Source organism: Oreochromis aureus, linkage group 18 (genome assembly GCF_013358895.1).
Source record: "Oreochromis aureus strain Israel breed Guangdong linkage group 18, ZZ_aureus, whole genome shotgun sequence".
Lineage (NCBI taxonomy): Eukaryota > Metazoa > Chordata > Actinopteri > Cichliformes > Cichlidae > Oreochromis > Oreochromis aureus.
Window position 1 is genome coordinate 26,986,758 of NC_052959.1, and position 21,074 is coordinate 27,007,831.

General features: G+C 39.5%; 1 protein-coding gene across 1 annotated transcript in view; it reads right to left on the reverse strand.

Annotated features, from left to right (window-relative positions):
• lig1 (ligase I, DNA, ATP-dependent) overlaps positions 1 to 21,074 on the reverse strand; it is a 68,335-nt gene that overhangs the window by 26,613 nt on the left and 20,648 nt on the right. The window contains exons 9-19 of the mRNA XM_031754946.2: positions 20,649 to 20,705; positions 19,525 to 19,583; positions 17,261 to 17,374; positions 16,926 to 17,092; positions 16,455 to 16,531; positions 15,327 to 15,418; positions 12,856 to 12,955; positions 12,537 to 12,622; positions 11,483 to 11,598; positions 7,733 to 7,828; positions 2,130 to 2,240 (exon numbers count right to left, since the gene is read on the reverse strand). Coding sequence (XP_031610806.2) covers positions 2,130 to 2,240; positions 7,733 to 7,828; positions 11,483 to 11,598; positions 12,537 to 12,622; positions 12,856 to 12,955; positions 15,327 to 15,418; positions 16,455 to 16,531; positions 16,926 to 17,092; positions 17,261 to 17,374; positions 19,525 to 19,583; positions 20,649 to 20,705 — 1,075 coding nt within the window. The remainder of the gene's footprint in view (positions 1 to 2,129; positions 2,241 to 7,732; positions 7,829 to 11,482; positions 11,599 to 12,536; positions 12,623 to 12,855; positions 12,956 to 15,326; positions 15,419 to 16,454; positions 16,532 to 16,925; positions 17,093 to 17,260; positions 17,375 to 19,524; positions 19,584 to 20,648; positions 20,706 to 21,074) is intronic.

The window sequence follows — 21,074 nt, forward strand, 5'->3', positions numbered from 1 at the left end:
TAAAATTTAAAAGGATACCCTTGTGCAGTTTTAGACCACTAGTAGCACAATGAAGCAATGCTTTCCAGAGAAGATTTCAGGAGCATTTGTTTGCATGCAATCACAGCAATACACATTCTTAACTCCTGATTTCAAAAAATCCCAGTTTTCTGTGATGGCAGTGACATGCCAACAAGTGCAATGCAGCACAGACTGACTCAGATGGCTACCATTTAATGAATCTGCCAATTGTGGACCTGCGAGGTGTCCGCTTCTCAGACTACAGACTCTTCCTCAGTTGTGCATTATGGGTCTCCCAGTTCTCCTTCTATTCTGGTTAGACTGTGCGAATTTGAGAAGGGAGCAGTGCCCATGGCAGCATGAAATCTTCAGTTTTTTGGCAGGCTTAAAACAAAATCACTGACCACTTTTATAAAAATATTCTTTTTTTGGACTGTAATTGAACCCACAGAGGCTGATGCACAACAGAAACAGTTTCAGCTGTGCTACCATAGTTAGAAAAGGCTGACCAGTCAGCATGATAACATGATAAACTTCTCTTAACTAACAAAATGTGCCACTGGGACTCAACTGATGACTTCTGATAACAAGCCTCTGTTTGCCTATTTGGGATACTTCACTAATAGTCATTATTTATTTCAGATGAATATGACCTTTCCAAGTAAATATTCTTAAGTCATCTCAAAATAAGGTCAAAAAAATGCTTGATTGAGTTTAAAAGCCACTGTTCAAATGCGTTTGTATACGTGAAAAGAAAACATCAATACCACAGCTGATCTTAAAGACATCTGATTATTTTAAGTATGAAACACTCTTCAAACAAACTTTGCCTCCTAAGTTTATTCTCAAGCCAACTACTGTTGTTTTAAATCATCATGATCATTAACATCAGTGTACTGAAAGCCTACTTGCCCACGTGACCTAAATTACTCCCTCCAAACCTAAGCATGGTGATTTTTAAGATTTAAGGTTTATTTTTTAAAGGCATGAGCTATAACAACTAACTATGTAATCTATCAACCTACCAATTTATGTCAGTACTAAAGTACAAACTGACACTAAATCAAATCTGTGCCAAATTCCATCTGCAACTAACTTTCATACATCTGTCACCAACATATAAGAAGCTCATGATGAAATACATACTCAGCTTCATCAACATTTCCTTCAGGTAATTATTAGTTAGATAAGATAGTCAGATTAGATAATTTTGTAAAGTGTGACTGGCAGGTTCAGTTCTCCAAACTTCTGTGAGTGATCTGATAATGACTGGATGGAAGAATTAAACAGCAACGACTAAAAAAAGTTTTTAAAAAATTACAAAAAAACACCGCAATCTTTAAACCTGAAGGATTTCTCTCTTTAATTCTTCTTTTCACACCCTCATTACTTTCCTCTCTGCTCATTAATAATGTTTAATTAGTGCATATCGGGTTTCATCTCCTCAGCAGAAATATTTCATTTCAGGAAGCGTGCTTGTGGTATTGAAGCAGTTGAGATGTTACAGAATGCCAGAAGGGCAAAACAATCAGTATGTGCATCAAACCGTCATTACAAATAATCATAGTTTCATGGTGGCAGTAACAGTATCCCCCCCCCCAAAAAAAAGGAAAAGGAAAAGAAAAAGTCATCAAGATAATCATTTTCAGCAATTTCCATCACCATGTTCTCTGTATTTTCCTCCTCATTTCTCTTTTCCTAATTTACAAGGATGGCATCATGCATACAAAGAGAAAGTAAAGAGAGCAGTTTCACACTAATGTGATTGGTGTAGTGGAAAGAGGCCGTTAGTCTGATCAAAACTGAATAAACACCTTGCTGACATTTGCAATCTCAGCCACCACCACCACCCTTCTCGATCCATTTGACTCTTCCTTCTCCTACTTATCAGTCTCCCCCTCGTTCTGTCTGCTTTTTCTCCGTCCATCACCCTCAGTCTGCCGGATCATTTCACACTATTATCTCGCTCTACTCTACCTTCAAGTCTTTATCTCTGTCTTGTTTTCTCTCTTCAACCTTTTCACTCCTCCTCCTTTCTCCTCTCATTATCTCCTACTCTCTGCCTTTATGACACCACAGCCATTTTATTTCCCTTTCCTCTCCGCTATTACATCCCGCTCTGTCCATACCTTTCTCTTACGAGTGGTGAGGACCTGGAAGGGCTGGATCTGTTTCTTCTCGTGATCCCAGGCCACCGCCTCAGAGTCCAGGACACAGGATACAACAGAGTCCTTCTTCACCTGCATGAAAAACCATGACAGAGCAACAAAGAAAAATAGATAAATAAAAAGATAAAAGATTGCACTCAAGAGTGAGATGAGAAAGATTTTTTATAGATGAAGGGAGAAAAAAAGCCAGACTGCATATAGGGAACATCTGCTGTAGCAAACAGAAGACTGCTGGATTTACTTCAATGAGACTTTCAATCTTCTGACAAACTCAGAGATTCAAACTCTGTATGAGACTCAACTTGGCGCTTTTGAAAGACATGAACAGAGGCAATCATACTGAAGACATGTTCAGGTCATTTCAGGACCCGCAGCTGCCCCCAATTTGTTGCCAAATGCTTTGGAAGACGGCACATTAACATTTTTTATGCCCTACATTTATTGCTACTCTTGAGCAGTCATGTCTGATAACTGAAGCCTCTTCTTTTCAGACAGTTTCCAAACTGTTAAGCACGCCCCCTCTTTTGGTCGGACGCCCACGTCTGGTCAAAAGCTTCACAAGAAACATTCTGCAGTTTGTTGTTTATCATTTCTGCATTAACTAAAGGCTTTGGCAGCTGATAGTTATTTCCCTGTGCAGGAAGACACTGATAGGGTTTAAGCTGCGGATAAACCGTCTAGCTCATGGGCAGATTATATTGACCATCACAGCCGAATCCCAAGATCAAACTGAGCAAACTGAGCGGCTGCTAATTAGCTGAGCCACCAAATCATGTGTGAGGCTTTAATCCCTCACTTCCTGGTCAATTTGGGACCTGTAGGATACCTCGAAATGTCTACATTTCTAATCTGACTCAGACTGGGAACTTATTAGCGAAGGAAATCTGAAAGGTAATCAGACACCTAATCAAAGCTAAGGCGTAACAGACACTTTAGCTTGTTTGCAAACAGTCTGAAATATCAAACACAATCAGTTCTCCTCATAAGGTTATTAGGCTAAGTAATGAATTAATTACTAATTAATGCATCTGTATTAATATTAATGTATTAATATTAATTCACAATTTGAAACATTAAGGCTCTGTGGTAGCTTGGGGAAAATTGGTTTTCCCTTATTAAAATGCAAAATAATGCAGCAAGGTGCTGTAAAATCTAATCAAACCATCTTCTCCATGCAGGCAACCTGGGTTAGTTTGAAGTTTAACTCAGTCAGTGTGCTCACCAAGTGTGTTGGCACACAGATACACTGCCACGAAAACATAATGTCAAGATAGGCAATGTAAATGATTATTTAAGCATCTTCTTTAATTAACTGTCTGCCACATTAATGATCAGTAATCAATTTCTGAGACAAAAACTTCACATAACCAACATGAGCCATTTTCAAAGCGCAAGAAATTCAGCATCTTAAATTATGAACCATTAACTTCACAAACCCATAAAAAGGAAAATTACTTCAAAAGAAAGAAAGGCAATGCCATCACTCAAATCTATCTCGAGTCATCCAAATAATCAAGCAAAGATGCCAAAATCTGACACTATGTCTGTTTCTTCTTGCAATTTAGGAGGCGATAATGGTGAGAAAGACAGGTGAGAGACAGCGAAGGAGAAAAAGTCTGAAAATAATCCAAGAAATGCTGGTAAGGGGAGTGCAAAGAGAACAAGGCGAAGGAAGAGGAGCAAGGGAGGAAGGAACCAAAAAAAAAGTTAAAGAAAATGTTTTAAAAGGAAGGAGGAAAAAAATGGTGCGAAAGAAATGGTGAGAAGGGAGACAGGGATGAGAAGGAACCGAAGGCAAAAACAAAAAAAAGGTGAGAGAAGGCACCAGTCAAGATTGTCGACAGGCAATGAAGAGAGAGCGAGAGCAAATATGTAAGAAGTGTAGAGGGAGTGAGAGGAGAAGGGTATAAGTGGCAGAGAGGCAGACCAGAAAGGTGAAATTGCAGACAGGTAGTATCAAAGCTTAAAAAAAGATGAGAGGAAGAGAGGCTGAATAAGACAAGAGTGGAGAAAGAGAGGTGGGGAAAAAAAGAAGAGAGCGAGCCAGGAGTAGTGAAGAATTGAACAAGTATCATCAAGACGTAATGAAGAAGAAAGGCGGGGAATGATTAGACAGGCAGACATGAGGAAGTGGACGGAGAGAGCAATAAGGTGAGTGTGAGAGACAAAGATCCATGTAGCTTTTAAAGTTATTAAAAAAAAAAAGGGAGGAAAATATCAGAAAGATGAAAGTCAGTGTGAGGGAAAGTTAGAGTGCAGATGTTATGAGAGAAGATGGGATACAGGGGTTAGATTGACTGAGGTGAGATATGAGCTATCATTTGAGTCATGTTGGCAAAAAGCTACTGTCCAGCAGGATGAGGAAAGAGATATTATTTTCCTCCCATGTGGCAGAGGTGTGCTAGTTTATGTAACCACCGTGTGAACAGCTCTAAAATCTTAAAACTAAACAAGGTCAAATAACTTTAATCTTATTGTGAAATAAATCTTATTTTAAATAACACAATTAATCCCTAAAGCTCTTTCACAGCAGTCTGCTAGCTTTTCTTTTTGGCTTTTTTAGACCTTTTATAGATCTTTTTCATAGCTGACATTATAACATGTCAAAACAGGAAAACCACATAATAATATAATATATAATCGATAACATTAACGGTGGTTTTATGCCACTTAGATGAGCTGGGTCCGGGGTTTGTTACTGTACACCGACTGGAAAGGCTTCCTCGACTACTTAATGGACCAGAGCAGCCGTTAATGTTAGTTCCACCTAAGCGTTTCCTGCTTGATGAGTCAAACTGTCTGAAGTGAAAAGGGTCTCCTAGAAAACTGACAGTAAGGAGCTATAAGGGAATGAAAGAAGAGAAAGATAGGAAAATCATGCAAATGTTTCTCAGCCAGCTTTCAACCATTTGAATAAGGATGAAGTTAATCAGTTGTGACTTAAACCCACAAAGACGTGAGAGTTCCCCGTCGTTGGAAAGCATTGAATGTAAAAGAGGATATCAAGAAGTTATATAAAACAAGTTAGTGTAAATTAGGTGGTCTTAAGTGAAACGTATAACACAAATATTGTTATTGTTTAACCATTTACACCCGACAAGTCCCAAGTTAGAACTACCTGTCAGTAACTATAAGCACATCAACAATTTATCAGCTGTTGGCAGACGCAGCCAACAGTCGATGGGAAAGAAGTATTGTAGAGATGAGAATCGAGAACTGGGAAACTGTCCAGTTCATCAAGCTCATATGCCTCCAAACTTGTTATTTCATTTAAACCAGAATTTTACATGGTTGTCTGAAGGCTGCACAAGGCTGAGCAATGTTGTCCAACTTGTGGAAGTGGAGGTTGTGCACACCGCTGTTACACACCAGCTTTTTTTCCTACACTGTGTTCAGACCATAGAGTGTGGAGGGTAAAGGCACTGTGACATCAGCCATTGGTTTTGGCTCCACATTCTCAAAACCTTAAGTTTAGCATTGTGGACACCGCCATGCTACAATTCTGGAGTCAGAAGCTGTATCCTTGGACCAGATGGGGACACTAGGCCAGATATGTTAGCGAGCTTTCACTATAAAGTGCAGAAATCCAATGCAGACAAACACGTCTGCTTGTTAGACCTATGGAACAAAAGAATAAGGAATTTGAATCAGGAAGCACAAACTTCTTCAATATTATGGACAACAAAGCAAGTCATACTATTAGTCAGATAAACCACTGAAAATGTTTTAAGAAGCATAAACAGCATGAACGTAATGGAGATGGTCAAACTCAGTTACTCAAATGAGCTTAATTGAAGCTGAGCAACAATTTTACTACCCCATTGTATCAACTTCAAAAATACTAATGGCTGCTGGTGCTGACCTCAGGCTCCTAGTAAATGCGAAAAAGCCTAAAAGATTTTCTGAAAAGTTGCCCTCTGACCATTAACTTGAGGTCGGGGTCACTGCGATTTGAGCAGATGGAACTATGGTATCAATTTTAAAATCCAACGTCATCTCGTTCTTGAGTAATCATGATAACAAACTTGGTGTCCACACCACCCATGACGCGGAGTGATGATAATACCCCATCAGCTTTCTGTGGCTGAAGGGTTAAAAACCTCCTTCAGTCCAGTTTTTTCTCCTCTAGAGAAAACAAATTTTGATTCTATCAGCGAAATAATAAAGAATAAGATATTATCATTGATAAATGTTATAAATATCTTCTTATAGATAAAATGTAGAAGTGAAACTAAACTCAAGCAGCACAGATTTAGTCGGGGATGAACTCAGAGAGGCATTTAAAAACAAAACACAGCCGCACATAAAGAGCCAATCAGTTTAACACAAGACACTGATTAGATTTGGGGGGGTGGTTATTCCCTGATGATATGTTCACAGGTTGGAACAATTAACGGCTGACTGTACTGACGTCCGGAGGGAACATGACCTCTGTGAACCATCATGAGTCATACACTGGAAAATTAGTTGCATGTTTGACCTGCAACTGCAACCTTCAGGTCTGCATCTTCGCATTCTCACCTTGAAGTCAACAAAACACGTCTGAGATCTAATTAATGACAACCTTGACACCACAAAATACCTTGCAACATGAGGAAACAAAGTGTGAACTCTACAAAAGGTCAAGTCTGACCTGCAAAACTAAAATACTTAAACTGAAATTTACCAAAATTATTACATGATGTGAGTCTTTTGCTTTCTTGCTACCGGTGTTGTGGTGCCATTTTTTTTCCTGAATTTGTTGTGAGAAACACCACCTGTTTCCACTAACAAGCTCTAGTAATTAATAATATCTTAATAAATTCTTGCACATAGAAATATTACACGTCTATTCTGAGAATTCATCTGATTCGATAATCTGCTCTAATTAGCACAGACCAGATGGGAATTTATTTTAATGTCAATGACGTTTCAATAATAGCTGTGCATCCAACAAAAGGCTCGAAAACAAAATAAACGAGAGCAAACTGATGTAGATTCATTTGGTACTTGACTGCAGTTCCTTACTACAGCAGAAAAACACACTCAGCAGGCACTGAAGCAGTGAGCACGCTCAGATAACCTCAGGCCAACTGCCAAAGTTTCAGGTAGTGGTGCTCTTTTTCCTCACTCCCCACGCAAGCAGATCCTCACTAATTTGGCAAGCCTTCCCACGGCTGAAATTTAAAGGTAAAACTGCAACAACGTGTGTTTTTGACATCTATTAGAGAGATGACAAGCTGGTTAAAATTCCCATCCTGAGTGGACAACTCAGTAGTTTTAAAGCAAAAAAAGAAATCTAATGGCCAGCAGCAGCTCTCGATGATTGCAGGGAGTGTAAGGACAGGAAAGAACAAATAAACTGAACAGGTGTTTCCAACTGTGACAAATCTAAGGCAGAAAGGAGAAGTATGCACATGGAAACGAGACAGATGAGAGATAGGCGAGAAGAAGAACCAAAGTGACGAGGCAGTGAGCAGGATAAATGTGTTCAGCTGTTATCCGCTACGCTGTAAAAGGCCTCATTTGACAATCACACTCTCCTCTCTCCCAAAGGGCTGAGCTGCGGTGTCGAAGTGTTTTACCTTGGGAATGCGGGAGATGATATCTGGGTATTTGCTGGTGTTGTCTTCCTGGTTGCGGCTGAATATTCGAACCTCGCCACTCTCCAAAATGTGAATCTGTAGAGGAAAACAAAAAAGTCACAATAAAATAGATAAACACAAAACAGCATGATTTATGTGTTGGTTAAAACATGTAAAATTACAACAACAATAACAACATCAACAAAAAGAGACTTGTGATGTTGCATACAGATGGATCGACTTGTAAAGAATTCATGGACCTCAAGGAGGAAGAACAACAGCTATTGTTATTAACAACTAACCACAGGAGATACATGTGTAGGTGGAATTCATTACCGCCTTTTATTATGCCAAGATAACACTATAATAGTTGAAGTGTCAGATAGGACAAACGTATTCGGGCAATTATAAAATCATAACTTATGTTGTTCAACAGGATATTTAAAGAAAAACATTCAGTCTACACATGAGGTGCCTGCTACATTTATCCTCCTTTATGCAGAAGATACATTTAAAATCTCTTGTGCAAAAGTGTTCTGACTGGGACAGGCAGCTCACTAAATACACAAAGATAGACACGATAACATTCACAGTCAGATTTTACCGATTCCAAGTCATTTAAAATGACCTTCAATTCATTTAGTAAGACCAGTTCACCGAGATTTAGTTGATATTACTTAAAATTCAAATACTCCTTTTGGCCAATTAAGTGGGAGCTTTGGGGACAGAAAGAAGAAATAAGACCTGGGAATGAAGAGAGCAACTACCCACACAGTATGCAAGCATTATCAATACATACATGCACACAGGATGGATCCCTGACCAATTAGCACCAATTTTCTGTTGATCTATTCCGGTAATCGGTTCAGTCTTCCAGACTAATGACTATCTTTATGTAAATATGTATTCTGACGGAACATACAGCTGACAACATTTATGGTCACTCAGAGGAGAAGGTTTTAGGGGTCATCATTAAACTGAGGCTTCAACAAACAATTAGTCTCCCAATTATTTTCTAGATTAATGGATTAACTGTCAGCCCACCGAAATGTCCAAATGAGCAAGTAAATGGCAGAAAATCACAATATAGCTACGCTGACACATAATGTGTTTCAGCAGTCCATCTCATGCAACAGGATAAACACCTTAGCTTAATCAATCCAGCTGTCTACATATGCAACATAATGGCTTGTATTTTACTTTTATTATTGTATTGTGCTTCATATACAAAACTACAGTAATTGTCTATTAGGCTCTTAATTCTTCCAATACATGGGTTATCTGCAGTTCACTGCATAATGTGCATAAACACATCTTATGTGGAAAAAGTTAGCAGCTGCTCCTCTGCTAATGCAAGACAGTCTAGTTTGATTCAAGTGTTACGTAAAACAAAGAAAAAAAAGATGATGCATACATCTAAAAGAGAAAATATAGTAAGTTGTAGCTTCATATTTATATTTTAGCTGATTCACAGTTCAAAATATTCTTCATTTATTTTATCCTTTGTTTAGGTGCAGCCGCTCAGTTAATCCAGCGTATGAAACAAGCCGTTTTAGCTCCTCTCCCTTTAAGCCAACTTTCTTCTGGGGCTCCTGTACTCACAGCTATAGCTGTGTGCCTGATATGAGATATAGGGAGATCCACTAACATCAAACAGAGTCAAAAGCAGACTAAACTGTTTGAGATAGAGCATTTAGAAGAATCTGAAGCCTGAGCTTTAGGCTCACAGGGATTACTTGTGCATACACTGAGCTCATTATTTGAAAATTTGCCCATGTTTAACATGAAAATCTACCAGTGTAACAGTATGCATATTTCAGAAAATAAGGAAAAGCCTAATAGTTCCCCTTTAAGAAACTAATGCTGCATTCCATTTGAAGTACAAAGTCATAAATTCTGACTTCCCAGTCAGACTTTTTAGCTGGAACGCTGGGTAAAGTTGGCCTTGAGGTGGCAGTAGCGTGCATAAACATGGAGTAAAACTGTAGAACATTTCATCTGTACCAGTACCGCTTTGTATTTGTGACTAAATAAGCCATACACAGAGTACAGACCAGGCTGTATCCATGAGTGTACTGCTGCTGTGTTGTTAAACACGCCAAATAAAGATAAATAAAAAGCCTTTGTGTTGTACTACTGGGCGACTGCTAAATGGCTCTAACATCCTAGGGAGCAAAACACTGCCTGTTTTTCCGACTGGTACTACTACCAAGGGAAATGAACCACAGTGGGTTTACCATTTCTGCTGGAAAATTTGTTCTCGTAATAAACTTATTTTCACTGCATTTGCCAATCAGCTAACTGAGTTAGTCCAGTGACAGACAAGATCTTAACGTAGGTGAGAGAGAAACACCGTCGCTCCTTATGTCTTGAAGTTTCCCATACTGTGTCGAGTGCAATGATGACAAACAAGCCATTGTTACACACACTGTTGGGTCAGCTCATCGTCAGGCTGATCTCGCTCCCTCTCTCTGTATAAATGTTCCCTTTGGGTTTTCTGTCTTGTGTGCAGGTGTAGTCTGTTCTCTTTTCAAGTGTATGTGGGGTCATGTGTGGCTTAAGTCACATGCTTCCAAGTTATCCACACAACAGTCACTTTTTCTATACGGTCATTTAGCTATTGCATGTCTGTTCACACTGACATTATGAGCTTTAAATAAATTTAGTGATTCAAACTCAAAGTGATATTTCACAAACTAATTGGAACTTTTGCTCATTAATACTCAGAGATATGAACATTAGCACAACAACTGTCCACTTTTAAACATTTTTCTTTAGTTTTTTTTGTCCTTGTGACATCTCTTCTATTCAGCTCATTTCTTTTCTAACCATTACATGTGTTTAACCCCCATTTTTCAAATTAACTACCTAGGATATCTGCAGATTTTGTCTATTTTTTAACCTTCAGACAGGGACATCTAATTATTTTGCTCATTTACAGTTTTTTTTCTTCAGTTGTCATATAGAGCAAAGCTGACTTTCTGTTGGCTGCAATATCTGACCACACAATCATACACACAAACACACACACACACACACACAAGGTTGAGTAGTGAATCGTGAGTCCCCCTGCTGGCCGTTTAAGGTAAAGTCCACTGCAGTGAGGCCAGAGAGAAGAGGAGGACGTCATACGGCTTGCTCGCCGGCTCGCTCCCTCTTTGCATCCAGTTCCTCTGTTTCTGTTTCTCTCTCTTGCTCTTCATCTTTCTTCTACTCAATTCAACTCAGTTCAAAGGCACTTTATTGGCATGACTGTCCAAAATTAACAATACAGCTGGAGGGGTTTACATTACAATCTCTCTCTTGCTGCGTTTCTGTACGTCTCCCTCGAAATTTCCTCATACCCTCTTTTCTCTCCTGTTGTGGTTTGGACTCCCTTTTTCTCTGATCTCTCTTGTCTTCTCTGTCTCTACCTTCTTGCCTCATGTCTCTTCATCTCCCCCCTTCCACCACCTCCACCTCCTCCCCCTCCCCTCTAGCCCACAGTGGCAGAAGTAGCTCACTCTACCCACAGGCCCAAGGTATAAGCAGCACTACTGTTTATCTTAAAAGAATAGGCACAGGCACACGTATACACACTGTCAAGTGAACAGGCAGTGAGAGTCACAGAACAGCAATACTTCATACTCAAAAGAACACAGCCAAAAGGTATATGCATGCAAAATTCAGCAGGCATATGTCTGGTGCCAAATGCAAGGAAAACAAACAGTTGCACTCTGTCACTTTGCCATCATGTGCACAAACACAGACCTGTGCACGCTCGCCATCGTATTTGTACTCGCAGGTGAACGCTGCCTCGTCAAACTTCTTCATCACTTCGCCAACACCCTTAGTTGGGTGAGCCAACATGGGTCTCAGTGGTACACCTGGAAGAAAAAGGGTGAATGGCGGGAGAACTGGAGTAAGTAAACGGCTAAAAACAACCAGACAGCCAAAGTCATACATTTTTCATGAATTATAAATAGAAAGTAATTTGTGGTTTGGCCCAGGAGAAGTTTCAATTCATTTGCCATTTTTTCTGGTTCTTGTGTAGAGAAAGCACTAGCCCTCCTAGCGTTAGTCTAACAGGGCTTCAGGTTCCAAGAATCTCGTATTGTTTTACAACAAGAAATTAAAATAAAATAAACCAAGAAAATGTGAAATTGGCTTCAACGACACATTCCCACATGACACATCAGCATCACACCCACAACTGTTTCTGTGACAAAACCACAGTCAAAATTAGTTTGTTTGTACTCCCATTTGGCCTCAATATTAACGTTCTGACTCACATTCCCTTGGGCTGTGCTGCTAAGTTAAGCTTCAAAAGCAGCAGACATAGCATGATATAACGAAAATATACCAAACAAATTCCTTTAATTGCAGCTTACAGAGCAAGAAGCCCAATATGAAAGGACTGCAACATTTTGTCCAAATTGGCTGGTGTTATGCAAACACTCACCAGCTCCTTTAACTATCTCACATTTCAGAAAAAAACAGGCCCCTGAAGAACAATTATTTACCTGCCAAAATAGCGGCTAGATTGCTCTAACTGACCAACAACGGCCAATTTAGTTTCCCAATTTAGTATCGTTCAGATGGTGGCTTGTATTAATTTCCTACGTTGGTGCCAAGTCTCCTTATCACAAATAGCCTGACAAGAGTATAATTGGGAGCTAATCCTTAGTTTAGCGTATCTTCTATCTTTCTGTGATAAATGACTTAACTACAATAACTGACTCACCTCCACTGAATGGATCAATAAACACACACCAATCACTGCTTAGGATCTTATAACCTTTCTGCCTCTTGACTGGTTGCTTACCTGGAGTGAGCTTGCAGTGATTGGGCAGCTGGTCTATGCCCTCTTTTAGCAAAACGGGGATCAGAACGTCGTAATTGGGCATCTCGCTGTATGGGAGAGAGCAGGGCAGCGAGTTAGACATGAGACAGGGTGACTGGAAAGAATCCCCCACCCCACGCCACCCCACCTCCCAAAAAAAGAGAAGAAAAAAATCAATATGTTCAAAACGGAATGTGAGGGAGAATGAGGGATGGGACTTAAAGGGGGCGACGAGGCATTGTGGTGGTGCCGAGGAGAGAGTGCAAATTGAAACAAGGGTGTTTGTTGAGGCTTCAGTTACCAGTAAGTCTGTTTGAGAATGAGACTCTTCTCTTCAATCCACGCCCGCCTGCTCTCAGCACTCATTCCCTTCCCTGCGTCGATCACAGCGGGAGGAAAACCTATAAGGAAGGGGTGGGGGGGGGGGAATGCATTTCAAACAGATCTTTGCAAGTGTTTGAACATTTGTATGACCTAACATTTGTTGGATGAGAGTTCAGAAGCACTTCAAAGGCCAGGAAATATACAAGACTTGCAGCAATTACTTGAGTATTGCTGCACTTCACTTTTTTATTCATTTATTTATTTAGCTCAACAATGAACAGTGAAGATTGGATTTAATTCCCACTGTGAAGTCCAAATTAATTATATTGTTTCCCAGTTTAACATTAATAATTATGATACATTTAAACTATGACTGAATAATAATTTATTAAGTTAAATTATTCATCGCCATGATCCTCTTCAGCCCAACAAATAATTTGCTCTGAGTTGACCTGCCTGATTAAATAATGGCTAAATAAATAAATAAAAATGTTAAGAAAAACATTTCCAGACCAGGCCACAGATCAATGCAAATTTCCCCTATGAGCCTCTGGTCTAATTGACTCTTATTAAAGCACACCTCCAGTCGTGACTAAGCAACGCATTTTAATAAGTCTAGTGTTAGTAAGAGCAGTGCTGAAAGTAGGTGGTAAAGCGAGGCAGTCAAAACTTTCTTCGTAAAGAGATGAATTTAGCAACAGATCAGGTCAGAAAACGCGTTAAATATATCAAATTACATATCAAACCTGTTCCCATCCACGGATGATGTACACTGCTCTTTCATGCATTAAATCATGTGAAGCTGATCTATGACTGCTCTAATTCATGTGAAGAATATTTTAACGCTGATTTAATGACTAGCCTAAAAATAAAGCACATCATTACTTGCTCTAACACTCCACCTCCTCCTCCATCGTTGTCACCTCCAAGTTAGGATTCAGATTCAACTTTTACAAAGAATAATTGGATCATACCACCAGAAATCTAATTATTTTAACCATTTCAAGTATGCAAAGTTCACCGTGTGAGAAAATATATGAATTTGAAATATACATTGATCTGAAGTTCGCATGAGACTCAAACAATCAGATCTAAGCCCTTTTGCAAATTCCCACCAAATAAAAGATTGGTGCATCCCAAAACTACAGGGCCAGAAGTTGGAATTGTGTACGTCAGTGGCTTTAAGAAGCTACCACAACAAAAATATCAAATGATTTGCAGATGCAGCCCCCAGAATCCGTCTGCATGATCTTCTTCCCACTAAAATCACTTAAGTTCTGCTACATAATGCTATTTAACGACTGGGTCCCAAATCTGCCGAAATGTTGGCTGGTTCTTGAAAGGGACGGGAGAAGAAATGGCTCAACAACAGCTTATCGTTGGTAGAAACATGTACTTGATCACAGTGTAAGACACATTTACCAATTTGATTGTGCTTTGATCCATCCATAATCTCCTCCTCCACCTCCCAATCTGTGTTTTGTTTGGTTTTTTCAGTGCAGAGAAGTTTATTATGAACTATGCCTAAAGCTTTCAAAATGCAAGTAAGGCACAGAGGGATGACATACTTCATATCTTATTCTTTTTCCCCCCTAGTTTAGTAGCAGTGCAACAACTCCCGAATCATTTGCTGCACAAACTGAAAAGCCTGCAGCTTGATACTGAACAATCTGACAAGGACTGGGAATCGGGATTCTATTAGCCCCAACAGTGTGACACAGTAAACTCGTTTGGTTTCGCAAATCAAGTAGAAATCATTTCAATATTTAGTCCTTTCACTGTTAACCTCCCTTCTCTCCTTTTCTTGAGTTTGGTGTAACGCAAAGAGTGATGATTTACATCAGAAGGTACTCGGCTATGCAACAAATTCGTTTATAAATTAAAACAACCAGTTAACCAAAGCTCTGTACACATCATAGGGCAAGAAACCTCTGAATATGTGCAAAAGAGCAAGAAAAAAAATAGGATTTGAAAAACTCATAAGACCAATTAGTAAAATAAAATAAAATTAAAATTTAATGCCAAATATTAGCATAACCCAGAATGAAAGTAAAACATGGATGTCTTTAAATTTTTATTAAGTGTCAATAGAGGGAAGGAAGGGAAGGACAGAGGGAGGGAAGGCACTGAATTGTAAAATGTCAGAGTATGCAAGAGATTTCAAGCCACCACCACAAACCCACTAACACTGACTGTAAAACAGCTGGATTCAGGTGAGATGCAGAGACGGAGTAAGAGAAGTTCTGATTTCAAAAAGTCTGTACAAGGTGTGGCAGCCACTTAAACCAAAAGTTCACTAGGAAAGGATCTTTTCATGGTGAGTGCTCACAGCAGGAATGATTTAAAAAGGAAAAAAAACTTTCTTTCTTCTTCTTTCATATACTTATGGAAATCTGGCTGCTATTTAAAAAAAACAAAAAAAAGAACTTTTCTTTTCTTTAAAATTACCTTGTCCAGGTGGGGTCAGGCATACAGCTTGGCTCAGTGCAGAGAGCACACTTTGCTCAGCAAGACCAATCCTCAGCTTCCCAGCCAGAGACCTGTCCATCAGAACCAAAAGTTCAACAGCAGTCAGAAGACACGCCTATTTGCACCAACTCTAGTCAGTTATTTGTACCTAGCTACCTTGAACAACACCTGCGAGCAGAGATTGAAAATAAAAGATAATAATAAAATATAAAAGATACCCATAAAATGGTCAAGCCAAATTTTGCAGCCTTGACTTGAGTTTTTTTTTCCCTTTTTCTTTTTTAACCAGACCTCAGGAGTTAGCAGTGAACCTGACTGAGAAAGCCAGACATACTGCAAACTTAATTATTTCAAATTACCAAAACTAAAGGCAATTACAATTTTGTCTGTTCACCTGGATCAATAACAGAAAGAAACGCGTTGGTCAACAAGCTCCATCTAGAAGAATCTTTCTGTAGGTGAACCAGTGGCAGGTTTTTCACCCGGTTGGCTTTTGGCAGCACACCACTAAGAGGTCACTTAATTAATTAATAACTGTGCTATCAAGTCCTCCCACCCCTACTCCTCTTTTTACTGTGTGCACATAAAGACATTGCAAGATGGAAGTTCCCAAGCCCCCATTCATTTTCCCTATGTGCATTATGTTCAGTTATAATATTAAAGGATGTAATGTTAAAGGAAAATTCTTGTTTATGAATAATCAAGTTAAATAATCATGATTTCAATTAATAACAAAACTAATGGATGTTGATTGTGATTAACTGTGTTTAAGGTTTTTTGCCATAATCATAGAGCCACACTCTGCTTTACTTTACATAGGATCTAGTGATTGAGAGAGAATTAGGGCAATATTCCTAAAAGCTCCTTTTTGCAACCATTAGAAAGAATGCAGGTCTAAGAGATTTCTGCTTCTGCAGTAGTTTTCAGACTCCAAGGCTACATTCATCTTTTATATACATGGCTAAACACTTCCAACATATACACAGAGGGTTATGGAGTTATTATGCATTTCTGCGTCTATAAATGTGCAGACGCCCATGTATGCCTGTGGTCACACGTGCAGCCAAGGCTGTCTGTGCATGTGTGTGAGAGAGAGTCTTATTTTACCTGACTATGTAGCGGGCCTCTGAAAAGCGGCATGCCACAAAGAGGCCTTTGATGATGTCGATTTTCTTATTCATGGCCTGAGGCAGGCGGGAGGAAATTGAGATTCACAGAAGAAGAGCGAGAAGAGACAGAATGCAAAAAGACTGAGGTCACCAGCGAGTACAAACTCCATGTTCAATACAGAGGAAAAAAATAAAAATAAAAAATGACCCAGCAGCAACCATGAAGGGAAAAGGAACTAATTGTACAAGAGAATCAACGCCGGTAACAACTTATTCAAATGGTGGAAAATTAACCTTGCCCCTCTGAAGTAGACAAATAAACTATTAATTTCTTGTTCGATACACAGTCACATTAACATTTCCTTTCTTTTTTCCCTTCCATGACCTCAATACTGAGAGGCAAATAGAGCGAAAACAATATTTTCCCAAGACTGCTCTCCTCTAATGAAAATGTTATTCTGTGGCTCACCGAGTTCCCACTCATGCTGGCAATTTCCTTCAATTTCCTGAACACGCCCCCTGCTGTCAGACTGGCCGGCTGAAACATCATGCGCTGGTTGCTACGGGAGCTCTCGGCCACTAGGCCCAAATCTCCTTTCTCCTGTGCCTCTGCTTTGATTTTGTCCAATTGTCGCCCTGGAAACAAGAGTGAAACGGTAAATAGCAGCAGCCTCGCTGGCTGATGAGCTTCAGAGAAGGGTGGCATCAGCAGTTAGGCTGGGAATGCACAAGCAAGTGTTTGGGTGCAGCAGAGTGCTTCCACATGTTCGTGTGTGCGTGCGCGTGTGAGTGTGTGCCTATTACCAGTGGCTTGAGCAACAGCTTTCATCAGCACCGTCTCGCCAACACCGAGCTCCATCCCTAGATAGGCAGGACCGAGTTGGTTCAGACACAGATACACGCAGCAGAGCAGGTCATCTAGGAAAGAGAACACATATGAAGGCTTTATTATACTCCAAACACAGCAGCACACACACACACCTCCAGACGAGTCTGCAAAGAGAAGCACATACACACAAATAAAAACAGATAGCACCAAAAATGGCACTTAGCCAACAGTAAACCCACATACAGACACAAACTCAGGCACATGGATAGACACACTCAAGCAGCGACTCAAATACACAACCACACTGTGAGACACCAGCAAGCGGCACAAATGTGGGCACTGAAAACTCTTGACACACAAATAAACACCCACAAAATCACATTCAAATACATACAGACAGGCAACACAAGACTAAGGGGTTTTCCGCCAGAAAAGTTGTTGACTGTGGCAGCTTTGGCTTCAACCAGCAATCTTCCCTTCTTCCCCAGAGTCCCCTGTTCTGGGTGCTGGCTGTATTTGTTATAAAAATGCATCAGGTATCTTTTTTTATTTTTTTAAGGCATGACAAATTCCCTGGATGGAGTTTCCACCAACTACTGCCATGACTAGACTGGATGGAGAATTTCTTGTGGTTCATTTATCATGCATCAAATTTGGTAGATTTGCAGCTGCAAGTTTTTAGTAATATTAGCATCACTGATATATGTAATTGTTTTGCTTTTTTTTTTAAATTCTCTTATTTAAAGTGTACATTAGGTGGCAGAAAATCTGTCAATATTAAGAGTTTTTTTTTTTAAAGTCATTCTTGACAGAACAAGCCAAAGTTCTCTGAAATGTGTTTCACCCACAAAGGCCAAAAGTCATGAATTTTTTAATATCTTTGTGGTTTTCACTGATTTAATTTGGCAAAAAAAGGACAAAAATTCCAGGTAAAAGTTTCAAACAACAGCTTAGGGCTTAAGGGGTTAATATAGTGCACTCCACCAGTTGTAACCCTACTTTTCTGGGACAGACACAACAGCAGAGCTACATACTGCAGATCTAGATCTACACACACATAATGGATGAGAGAAGAGAGAGAGAGAGACATGCTTTCAGGCTGCACCACTGAGAGAGCACTGAATCATATTTAACAGGTTTTTTTTCAGCATCCTAGGAATTTCTTGTTTACCAAATGGTCAAAAATAAGAGGAAAGTGCAGAAACTCGTTGCTTTTACTTTATGTAATCATAAAGGCTCATTCATAGCCAAAAAAAACCCTGACATACAAGTATGACTAATTACGCCTACCATAACTACTAATGGCTCAGTCACACTAAGGTAAAAATATCTATGTATCTATCTATTCATAATTCTATATCTATCTAGATTTCTCTCTCTCTCTCTATTTATCTATGTGAATCTCTCTCTTGCAGTTTAAATCTAACAGATTCCTAATAGTTGCAGTGACTAACTTCTGGCAAACCACTTTCAATTGCAATGTGCTTGCTCAAGTTGTTTGGTCAGAGGCCACCTGTTTCCAAACAACTGTTGTCCGACACAGACTGACGGCAATCACTCACAGACAAATTGGTAAATGTTAGCAAATAGCTGCGATCCCAATTTATAAATGCAGATAAATTACCAATATATTGCAATGAATCTGAGGCAGTCAGCCCAACTCCTTCAATAAGGGGCTTGACTCAACTGGTTGCCAACTAGTTGTACGCTGGTTATATTCCTACATTCTTAAAGCGTCACTATGTGTGGAGGAATTTCTGAATTTTTTTTTTTTTTGTTTTAAATTTCTGAGGCTCTGGAGGGATTTCTGTGTGCACAGATAGCAACAAATTTGTGATTTTCACCAGCTTATGACATTTAATTGCTATAGTGTCACAAAAAAATTGCATGTAATCGCAAACTTTTCCCCATCTGAGCTCACTGAATTGTTTCTATTTGGACAAAAGCGGTCAGCAGAACAGTAGGCTAATTAGCTACCTCAGCTCATTTAATGCCTGCAGCTTTTGTATTGCTGAGGCCTGACACAAACACAATTATATACACAATGAAACACAGGCAGAACAACACACACACAAACACCATCAGATTCCCACATTCTCATACACACATCGGCCGACTTGTCCTCCCACTTTTATGTGCAACCTGGCGTCATCATCATCTCCTTGATAGAGCGGCTGGCAGCCAGCTGCCTGTATAGCTACATCAGCATGCATTATGGCAGAGATAAAATAGCATTTACCTGGGGAGAGCAGCAGCACAGAGCGAAACAGGTTTGACAGCGTCTCGATGTTTCTCAGCCTAGGAAATGACAACAGGATTGCTTTTAGACAGGGAAGACGAGTTAAACGAATTTTAAGGCCATCCTGTAAATACTGGTAGGTGGGAAATGAGATTAGTCTGGAGGTTTTAATCGGAAATAGGGGCTTGGGAGGCAGATGAAGAGTTCATTTATGAAACACTATACATCAGTTTCAGATAATAATATGTCACTGCCAGGAGATTTGTCATTCAATATCCTTCAAAGATAAAAATGTTTTCAACTAGCAGCAAGATACAAAGGTTACAAATCATTATTTAAAATGTAGGATTTCTAAAAATAACATGCAATTTCTTGTTGGGTTTCTTTTTAGCTGGTTTACACGAACCCAGGTTTACAAAACAAAAGATGAAAACTAAGGTGGGGAAAAGTTGACTTATTTTTGTAGTTGTATAGTTACAATACTGGCTTTCATATTAAACACGACCATCCCTCTGAGCAGCCTGACGTCTAAAAGCTGAGACTGTTTTTTCCACTCTTGTATGACGGCCAATATGCTCACATCAGGCATGAGCACATAAGCCCTGCTAACCCGCTGTTCAAACCTTCTGTTTACAAGAATCAGCCAATTAAAAGAAAGGAGGCTTAAATGAAGGGTGGCCTTTAAGAGAGAGGGGCTAAAATGCTTGTTTTAGACAGGGCAAACTGAGGAGCAGCACCGCAGCTCTATATGAGGCAAATAAGGATTATTTTAACTACTTTAGTAAAACATAAGAATAAAAATATGCAGCTGGAAGTGAGCATAATAACTCCACATTACAATATATTTGAGCAATCCTAGAAGGTGACCCATTTTAAAATTTCTTCATGTTCCCAACCCAAACCAGTGAATTATTCAAATTTTCTCACTTTTCCTGACTGGCGAGCACTTAACTAATTTAGTTCCAGAAATTCCCAGCAGGAAACCTGAATGGTAATTTTATGAAGAAAAAGAAACTCTGCAGTACGTGTGTGTGCTTTGAAAGACTTGCAATCATTTTCTTACTAATGATGTTCAACTCATTCTGGCATTTAAAAGAAAAATTTCCCCCATTGGGAGGTCTCACCTGCCAGAGTCCTCTTCAATCCTCTCAAAGGTGCGAGCCACTGCCAAGTAGGGCACTCTGTAGAGTGATGAACACGTAGTTAGCAGGCAAAGCATCAACACTGACAGATTTTCCCACTCGCGGCGCTGAGCTGACTCGGCTATTCAGAGCGACTAGCAATTAATGCAACAGTAGAATAAGCTTTGATTCAAGGTTATCAAAAACCTCACAAAAATGACAGAAGGGAGGGCGAAGGTGACAACGCCATGTTGAGAAAAGTGTGTCGTTACAATAAGTTTGACAGAGAAATATGGTGGGAAGTGCAAATTTTTTTGCATATATTCTGGATATAAAGCTACTATATGATAGTGTGTTTTTAATCCTTACTGCGAAGCTCTGACATTCAAAGTGTTTATTCAATTTCAGAAAAGAACACAATTTAATTCA